The 10,492-nt window shown below is 44.5% G+C and overlaps 1 protein-coding gene across 3 annotated transcripts in view; it reads left to right on the forward strand.

Annotated features, from left to right (window-relative positions):
- The window catches only part of LOC147615145 (Galactose oxidase/kelch repeat superfamily protein), a 50,574-nt gene extending 40,320 nt beyond the window's left edge, over window positions 1-10,254 (forward strand). For all 3 annotated transcript variants that reach the window (XM_086779141.1, XM_086779143.1, XM_086779142.1), the window contains 2 exons: window positions 9,280-9,378; window positions 9,607-10,254. In XM_086779141.1, coding sequence (XP_086635267.1) covers window positions 9,280-9,339 — 60 coding nt within the window. In that variant the 3' untranslated portion in view covers window positions 9,340-9,378; window positions 9,607-10,254. The remainder of the gene's footprint in view (window positions 1-9,279; window positions 9,379-9,606) is intronic.
- The last annotated feature ends 238 nt before the right edge of the window (window positions 10,255-10,492 follow it).

A 10,492-nucleotide genomic window follows, 5' to 3' on the forward strand; every position in this document is an offset into this window, starting at 1 on the left:
ATGCTTAAGCGCTGTTCTCCATGCAGCCGACAGGGCATCCATCATTAAATGCAGAAGCGCCTGAATCTGGTAGACGACTCCACTGTGTGTAGCCTACAGCACCCCTTCCATCTTTTCCATGCCCTGCTCCAAGTCCAACACTGCCACTTCTGCACTTTGTGCTCCAAATCCTAGTTCTAGTTATCTTTTACTGGTTGCCCCTTCTGGACTAGCATCTGGATATGTCCATGGGCAAACATGCACATGACATCCCCCTCTACTAAACTTGATGACAGGAATCCAACTTGTTCTTGGATGACTGTCATCATCCCATTCTTTTTCCCGAAGTCCCTCTGTGGCAACCCTTTTCTCTGAAAACCCGGCCCGGTCTCCAAAACCACTCTGACTCTGAATAAGATCTATGCATCTGTTCCATCCAGTCCCCAATCCATTCCTGCCCTGACTCTGAACACGGTCTTGGTCTTCATCCCTGAGAAATGAGTCTGGCACTCTCACATCACCCCTTGGAGGATAATGCTCCCTTGGGACTGTTGCCCAAGAACCTATCTGGCTCACAGGACTGCCATCCCCTCTGGCTTTGTGGAACACCACCAACAAACCTCTTGGGAGCCCTTCCCGATTCTGTATTCCTTGCCTTGGGCTTCGTATCCGTATACTTTCTTGTACCTTGGACCTGTACACCATCATATGGGACTGAATCAGTGTCTAGCTTTGTTGAGCCTGATGCTCTGATACCAATGTAACGCGCGGAAGCTCTGGGGGTCTTCTTTCAGCCCTAAACACCACTGGAAACATGTTGATGCAAAAGCGCAGACACAAGGGAGAGTAGACAGAGAGAGATATGGCTGGAATTTCAGTATATTTCTGATGGTACAAAAAGGTACCTACATCTACAGCCCTTGGCTGCCTTCTTGAAAAGGTGAACATCACCAAAACATTCCTATACTAGGGACCCAACTCAAAGGAGTTGAATGAGTTCATCAATGAGCACGTATGTCTTTTATAGGCCTTCTTGAACACTTGGAATGATGGCCGACTACTGGTCGACCAGCCGACTGTGCATTAAATGTTTTAGCGCTGTCCGACTGTGCATTAAATGCTTAAGCGTTGTTCTCCATGCAGTCGACAGGGCATCCATCATTAAACGCAGAAGCACCTGAATCTGGTACAGCCGACTCCATTGTGTGTAGCCTACAGCACCCCTTCCATCTCTTCCATGCCTTGCTCCAAGTCCAACACTGCCACTTCTGCACTTTGTGCTCCAAATCCTAGTTCTAGTTATCTTTTACTGGCTGCCCTTTCTGGACTAGCATCTGGATATGTCCATGGGCAAACATGCACATGACAACTTTATTGAGTATAGTGGTGCTTTGTGCAAAGTTAGTTATACCTTGTCAAAAGGTTTGGGGATCAACAACGTTCACACAATGTGGAGTGTGTTTGTATTCATGGTGCCAGGAGTGAAGCATGTGTAAAGAGAGAGATGGAGGTTCAAGCCATTATTTATTGGTTGTGCACAGAGATTGAGAGTGTAAGAGAAAGAGAGAGAGAGAGAGAGAGAGAGAGAGAGAGATGTGATAGCAAACAAGAGAAAGATTGCACAACTCAAAGGATGCTCAATGTTAATAGAACCACCCAAGTACATGCTTTTATAGGCATCAAGCCTTATCTTTTGACCAAAACCAAATAAGGGTTGTCACACCCCAAGAGGGTGTTCACACCAACTAACTCCAAAATGTTGGGCTAGGGTTTGCAGCAGCACCAGCACACACCCACACACACAATTCAGCAAGTACACACTCGTGAGAGAGAGAGAAGCACACAACTCAATAGTGAGAGCATTGGATAATGAATTAGATAAGGACACCCAATAAGTGGATAAGAGGGTGTTCACATGCACGGGGGAAAAACCTCCTAAAGAGGGAAAAAGTTCCCCGGTTGGTCCTAAGTGTATTCACACACATCACTACCATATATATGGCTACAAATCCCCCTTGAAGTGATGATGTGAATGGATTTGGCTGATCAATTCCCAAAAGGCAACAAGCCCAAAGCTTTGTGAAAAGCTTCGAACTTTTCACGAGGAAGAGCCTTCGTGAACAAATCCACCATGTTGTCATGTGTAGACACATAGGCCAAGCTGATATCTCTTGTAGAGAGTCTCTCCCTGACATAATGATAGTGCACCTTAATGTGCTTTGTGCGAGCATGAGACACTGGGTTTCTTGTAAAACCGCCCATGGGCTCTAATTGCCAGTAAAGGGACAAGTGGAAGAGTTATACGGCACTCAAATCAACCAAAAGGCATCTGAGCCATACACACTCAACTGTAGCTGTAAAAGCTACCTTGTACTCAGCTTCACATCTCGAAGTGGTCACTGTTGGCTGCTTCTTCTTGAGCCATGATATACATGAATCGTTAAGACAAAAGCAAAAGCCACTAGTGACCACTCGTGTCATAACGTCCAGCTCAGTTTGAATCACCGAGACATGCGACTGTGATCCCTACGATTGAACACTTTAAGGTGTGTTGAGTGTCCTACAAATAGTGAAAATCCTGCTTGACAGCCTGCCAATGAGTGGTACCTAGGATGTGCATAAATGCACTCAACTGGGACATTGCTTAGATAGAGCAAGGATCCAACAGCCTGGTGATATAATGTATGATAAAAAGGCTCTCCAAAATCTTGAATGCTAAGCCTAACACTAGTCTCAACTGGTGTAGTCACAGGCTTACAATCCTCAAGATCAAACCTTTTAAGCAATCTTTGTATATACTTTGAGTGCATCATGTCAATCCCATCATCTCGCTACAAAACTAAATGCCCAAATAGTAATGCAATGGGCCTAGATATAACATCTCAAAAGAAGCCTATAATTCAGCCTTAAAAGGCTGTAATCTTCTCAATACCGGGATCTATGAGTATCATGTCATTAGCGTATAGAACGATGACTTGGACAGCCATTCAGGATTCCAGATGCATGGATACATTATGTGACAGCAAAATGGCAGCTCCTTTGCCTAACAAGACACGTGCAAGTTCTCATTATGCATCTAATTATCATGCGGATCATGCTCATTGCCAGCACATGCAATGAGGAGAGACCTATTTCCTTTGAGGAAGCATAGGAAGATGATCAATGGCTGCGTGCCATATGCAAGATGAGAATGACTCAATCCTGAAGAATGACAATTGGTATTTGGCAGATTTGCCTCATGGCAAGAAAGCCATTGGTACAAAGTAGGTTTACAAGCTCAAGTGTAAGGAAGATCATAGCATTAATCGCTACAACGCGAGGCTTGTTGCAAAGGGTTATGCTCAACAGAAAGGCATCGATCATGATGAGATCTTTTCTCCCACTTCTCGCATGACCACCATTAGGTGTATTATTGCCATGACATCACATCATGGTTGGAATGTCATCAGTTGGACATGAAAACCGCCATGAGGAGATCTATGTACCTCGTGGTTTTGTTCAAAAAAGAGTCTAGAAGCTAAAGTGTGTAGATTAAAGAAAGTTTTGTATGGCCTTAAGTACGCACCCAGAGCATGGTACAAGAAGATACATGCATACTTGGTTGCACATTGGTTTTGCAACAGTCCAACGGAGAGTATGGCACTGATTTGTGGACTGTAAATCAGGCTGGATTTTTAGCCAAAGGGGGCTGATTTGCACTTGTTAGGGGTTGAATTCAGTATCAGTTGAGCTCTTGAATGCTCCACATATGGCTGATCCAAGTTGTATAAGAAGGGAAGGAGTGTATCAAAGAGATCTTTGGACACACATTTTGCTGTTTGTTTGCATGAAAGCATGGGCTGAACTGAGTTCTCCATGAAAACTAGAGCTCTACTCCCCAAATCGTTTTGTAGCTGGATGGTAGAGTCTATACCCCTTGTTTTATGAACTGTATCCCACAAAAATGCATTTGACCATCAAGCTTCCTGCGATGCTGCTCAGGCACAAGAGCATAAGTAAGATACCCAAAACATGCATGTGAGCCATTGAGGGCTTTGTGCCGTTCCAAGCTTCATAAGGCATCAATGTGTGTAGGGCTTTGGTGGGGCACTTGTTGAGCACATAAGTAGGGCACTTAAAGGCCTCCAACCAAAAATTGTGAGGCAAATCTTGTCCCTTCACCATGCAACATGCCATCTCCATGAGAGACTTGTTTTTCCTCTTTGCCACATCGTTTTTCTGAGGTATGTAAGGCAACGTGTATAGTTGTTTTATGACTCTCTCAGACATTATGTTGTAAACTCTTTCAACATGTACTCCCCTCCTTGATCTGTATGAAGGGTTTGCATGCAGACATATTTTCAGCCATGGAAAGGAAGTGTGTAAAGCATGTAAAAACCTATGACTTTTACTTCAACGGATACACCGAAGCATGCCTAGAGTAGTCATCAATGAAAGTCACAAAATAGAGGTAACCCCTGATGTCCTCATAGGACCACATACATTTCTATGTATAATCTGTAATTTATGGACAGTCCTTATTGATCCATATTTTGGGAATGATGCCTTTTGTATCTTGCCCAAAATACACTCCTCACAAACATGTGATGGGGGCCTCAAGATGTGGCAACTCTGACACCATTTCTTGCCTCTTAAGGCACAACAAACTCAATACTTAAAGCTAAGGTAGAAGAAAATGTGGCCCTAGTAGTGCTCATAAAGTCTATGCCTGAAGAGTTTTTTTTGGAACCTCATCACCACATTGAAGAACGTGCCAAACCTTACCTTGGAAGGAGTCATAATCTCCTTCAAGGAAGAAGAAAGGAAGGTCAAGAACAAAGCATCGGAGGGAGACAACTCCTTCACAAAGGAGAACTTCAAAGGTAGAAAGTGTTCCATTTGTGGTAAGAATAATCATACAGAGGAGTACTGCAATGCCAAGAAGCCTTGCAAACATTGTTGGAAAAACAAACACAATGAGAAGGATTGCTTGCACAAGAAAGCACAAGACAATGTCACACAGGAAGAAGATGCAAACTTTGTAGAGTATGAAAACTCATGGACCTCTTAAAGGTCTACTAGAAAGATGGCTTAGCTGCCATCAACTTCTCTCCAATGACAGAACAAGACACAACTTCTACTAAAACTATGTCATAGGTATAGATTAATCCAAATGATGAAAGAACGTGGAGCACGGAGCACCAAGCGAACAGAGGCGTGTCACGCGGAAGACATGAGCACCATGCAAATGGAGACGCAGCACGCAGAAGACGGCCAACGACCGGCCGGGTCTTCCCCCCACCCAAAGATCCCATGAGACAACCAATAAAGATGGGGGATGAGGGGAGACCAAGGGGCTTTTTTCCCTATATAGAGGGGTTAATTTAATCCCAACCCACTATGTGGGATAACACACTGCCATGTGGCAACATGTGAAGTAGAGAAGTAAGAATCCATTCCAACACCCCCCCTAGATGCGATGCCTGAAGCCGAGAAGCAAGAGCCGATGAGGCTCTGATACTATGAAAGAACGCGGAGCATGGAGCACCAAGTGAACAAAGGCGCACCACGCGGAAGACGGGAGCACCATGCAAACGGAGGTGCAACATGCAGAAGACAACCATCAACCAGCCGGGTCTCCCCCTCCCCCACCCACCCAAACATCCCATGAGACCACCAATAAAGGTGGGGGATGAGGGGAGACCAAGGGGCATTTTGCCCCACCAGCAGAGAAGCAAGAATCCATTCCAACAAATGAAGTGTGTACTAGGATAACACTTGGAAGTGTTGGAGAATGACCCTTATCCAAGTACAAAAGCATAAAGGCATGTGCACACACTCTTGTAAAAGAGAGTGGATAAAATCCATAAAGTAAGCACATCCCAAGCCTGCTTGGTAGTTCTGCATGAACGAATGTGCAAGATAATGCGCTGCTTAACAGACAAAGCAAGCAACACATGTGCCTATGCATCTTTGCCATCCCATCTTGCTTGCTCCACAGTGGAAAGGGGTGCAGGATCTGTTGTCATAGTGGACATAGACTCACCCTCTCATGTTCCTGTAAAACAGACTGTTGGCCTTTAGGTGAGGCAAGGCATGCCTCAATCCCACAAACCACAAACCACATTCCAAAGCCCCTTTGCAACTAATACATGCCTGATCATGTATGACCATAGAGGGTAGTTGGTGCCATCCAACTCATCCTCAGCACTCAGCATTCCAAATATATCATTGCCAGCTAAACAACTTCTTTGACCCACACACTACAAGTGTCCAAACACACTACAAGCAAAATGCCTACTGAATGAAACCTGTTGGGCTGCCCAATAGCCCACTGAAAGACCTACAAGGATCCTCTCAGAACCAAACACAAAGAAGCACTGGCTGCATTCTGGTGACTACAAGTAGCTCATTGCCAAAGTAGAACCTACAAGTGTACTAAAATGCAGAATAGTGCAGAGATAGAGCCTAAAGAACCAGATGATGAAATTTGCTTGCTGTAGGTTGATGACAAGGTCGTAGGAGTCTGGAGGCATGGAGATGGTGGATAAAATGCCCAAAAAATACTCACGGAAAATCCCAAAAAGAGGGCTGAGATTGGTCAGGAAGGGTGGTGGGGAGTGGTGGTGCCGCTCAAATTCTACCCCCCCCCCCCCCCCCTAGAGGGCTAGGCTAAGCAACCGTGGTAGTGCTGCCTAGGAGAGACCTCATTACATATTCTAAGCATATGCTAGATGTGATGCCACCACATATGCTAAATATGTTTCCACTACATATTCAAAGTATGATTCCACCACATATGCCAAATATGATGCCACCACATATGCCTTTTAAGAGGTTGTTCTTACACAAGAGACTTGTACATACTAGCGGTTGTTCAAACATTGGAACCTCTTTATTTAAGGCTTACATTCAATGTTAGTTTACTCAACCACCTAGCACTTGTTTATTCCCACATTAATCACTATTAATATTTAACATTCCCTCCCATAGTGATAATATGGCTAGAAAGCCTAGTCATCTTGGACTAGGTTTACTTTATACTTTATCTTTTTGCTGCTGCTTCTTGTCGTCGTCGGAGGTAGAGGAAGTAGAGTTTGCAGAGTCTTCATTAGCTTTTAGCTTTGCAAGCCTCTTCCAACACTCTTCAATGTAGTGCTCTGGCTTGTGGCAATAGTGAGACTTTCCTTTCTTCTTCTTGGTGTCACCCTGTGACGAGTCCACTTTGCCTTTGTCCTTGGAGAAGTAGGCTTGGTCTCCTTTGCTTACATCACCTCTGGATCTATTCTTCCTTGTTTGCTTCTCTTGGAGAAGTAATCCAACCAACTCCTCGAAGGATGTAGAATTGTCTCCTCTCATAGAAAGATTCAGGGAAGTTTGGAAACTCTGATAGGACTCAAGTAAGGAGTTAAGAATGGTGGTGACCAATTTTCTGTTATCAACTACCTCATCTATATTCAACAGCCGTTCTTTTAGGTCTGTTACCTTGGTAAGATGATTTGCAATGGAATCACCTTCGTTCATGGTCAAATCGTCCAGCTCCCGCATCAGGTACATGACTCGTGCTTCATTACGGGATTGGAACATGGTCTCGAGGACCACCCAAGCAGACCTTGCAAAGCTAGAGGATCGGATGGGAGGTATAATTGAGCGCTTGACTAAAAGAATAATCATGGCCATTGCTTGAGCATCACAGGCATCCCACTGTCTTTGGTCTTCAGTGGGTCTAGGAGGCCAACTTGTGCCACAGTTTGAGTCGCTCTTGATGTTGAGGTGCAAGGAGTTGGTCCAACAGAACAAGGCTCTTGCTCCGTGCCAATCTTCCATAGCCCCTTGGCAATTAAGAGATTCTTCAGCATGAAACTCCATAATGAGTAGTTGGGTCATCACGCCGATCTTCAGTTGCCATGAATGCACCAAATCCGGAAAGCTCAGTGGAAGCAGCTGTTTGCAACATCCTCATAGTAGTACGAGATTTCCTGAAGTTGGAGAGAGAACTAGGAACAGGAAAGCCCTCCCTTGCTGTGAGCTCTTGGAAAAAGACGAGGAAAAAAGAGTTACGGGAGTGTGCACACAAGGCACCAGGATATGACAAGATTGAAGGTGCGATCGCTAAGTATACCAAAAACAGGGTGTATACTTGAATGAGCTAACACAAGACTCCGGGACTAGTGCACAGGAACAAGAGTGCCTATGGATGCTTCCACCTTTGGAAACCTCCCCTTATGAACAAGAATCCCCAAATATGCAGCACAGAGGCCTTGAACTTGACAAAAATGTATGAAAAAGAAAGCCCCAAATTTGTGTACCTCTGTGAGGAAGATGCTAGTATGAGTTGATCGTTATCTTCCCTCTTTCCCTCAAATAGGCCAGGCTGAGCTCAGGAATGGAGAACAGGACTGAGATGGAGCTAGAAATGTGGGCGGATAGTGAGCTGATGCCCTCGCAGAGCAGGCCGAAGTGGTGCAGGCACCAGTTGAGGTGGCGGAACTGGGCGGCTGTAGTGGCTCTGCCCAGCTGGCCAGCGGAGGTGGTGTGCTAGACACTAGCGCCACCCAACTGGATGGCAGAGGCAGGCGCTGGAGTGCTGGCATTTGGCGGCGGGCGGCTCTAAGATGGCGGTGACTGGCTCTGGGGTGGCTCTCAGATGGCAGCGAGATTGGCTCTGGGGTGGCTTTGAGTCGGCGGCACACGAGCTTTGAACGACGGTGGGATCTCAATGTGAAGCTCCACAGGTTGCAGATCAGCACGGGCTCTGATACCAAATGTTGGCAAGTGCCTAGAGTGCAGCCACACAACAGTGTGGAGAAGAGGGAGAGATGGTAATCAACAAGAGAATCAGCACAAGATTAAAGGGATTGTGGGAGTACAAGATGTAGTGGAAAGCATAAATTCATTATAGAAGTAGGTCCTTTTTATAGGAGAGGTTTGCTTGGTAAAATTCATGAATCCAAGGCACGGAGAATGTTGGTACAAGGCCTCACTAGAGGATGTTGGATGGCCCATCATGTGGAATTCCAGCATCAGACATGTGGAGGGGCAGCCATTGGGCACTTCAATACATGCATTGGCCAAAGGGGAGGGAATCTAATGTGAAGCTGTTTCAGAAAAATGGCTCTCAAGAATTATGTCAGCTTGTGACTAGGCTGCAGAGGATAAAACCAGAATTTACGAATATGTAGAGTACTACCCTTTAACAGATACTTGCAAAGAGCATGTGGTGGGTGATTCCCTACAGAGGTCATTTTGTTTTCCTAAATGTTTGAATTCTATTTTTGACATCATTTTTTCAGTCCCCATTTATTTTGTTTCTGTTTTCAGGTTGAGCTTTTTGAATTGAAACAAACAATTCAAAGTTGCCGAAATGGACAGAACCCCTGAGGGAAACAAACAAGTCCTTTATTGGCTGGCTGATGCAAGGTATGAATCGATTTAGAGGGTGATCTAGTGTTGAAAGCAACTAAGTTGGGGAAAAAACGGATAAGAGAATCTGTTTCTAGTATGCTTCTATCCTATAAATGAGCTTTGAGAGTGATGCCATAGACCTACTTGGTGATGCTTCGTTATCCTTGAAATCTCGGTGTGTATAAAGCACTTTGCTGAGTGGTGTGTCTAGGCCTCACAAATTTCGTGCTCTCATTGGAACAGGTTGACAGTGCCATGTAAATGTTCAAGTAAACATGTACCAGCCCCCTTCCTTGTCAGTGGGGATTTATACAGAGAAGTCCTGGATGTCGTAAATGTAGTTATAATTCGCTATAACCCATGGTGTACAATATGGATGCAGCTGCAAACTGTCTGCAAATCACACCTTGACAAGTAATAGCTCCATGGGCGCGTCGGTGTATAGGCTCGAGGAAAGAATTGATCATGCTCCTACAGCAATAATGACGATGGATCTCCTATCCATCTTAATAGACCTTAATGAAGTAAAATCAACCCCATTGAGAGCAATGGTTCTCGCATTCAACTTATTTTGGTGGTAATAGTTTGGGCCTTAGAAATGGCTTATATAGGAAATATGAGAGAAAACTGGGTTCATATCCCCGATGGGCAGAGCAATCAATGCAACTATCAGTGTTCTTAATACACTTAGTAACACATTTTTATGGGAATTGAGTGCGGATGACAAACTGAAAATCAGATTGAGATTACCTCAAATTTCCCGTGCCAGGAATCTCGAGTCAAATTTTTGTGAAGTTTGCTAGTTTTCAAAATCCTCAACTGTGGGCTCCAAAGTTTTAGCAAAGTGTGAAAGTTGGTTATACAATGCATGGTTTCTTCTCTGCACTCTAATAGCCTCGAGTTCTATCTTTCTTCAATCCTTTCAAGTTTTTTACTGTGTGTCCACTCGCTCATTGTTCATGCATCTTCTTTTTTAATATGTGGACTATCATCGAAGACCATCACATCTAACTTTAAGCATCTACAGGCGAGTGTATATGGTGATGTAAAAATCAAGCCCTTGTTAATGTATTTAGCATTGTTATGCCTTCTCTTCCTCATCTCCAAGTTTGTAGTTGCTGCTTGAGAA

This window comes from Cibotium barometz, chromosome 40 (genome assembly GCF_041138505.1).
Source record: "Cibotium barometz isolate CiBa-2024 chromosome 40, ASM4113850v1, whole genome shotgun sequence".
Lineage (NCBI taxonomy): Eukaryota > Viridiplantae > Streptophyta > Polypodiopsida > Cyatheales > Cibotiaceae > Cibotium > Cibotium barometz.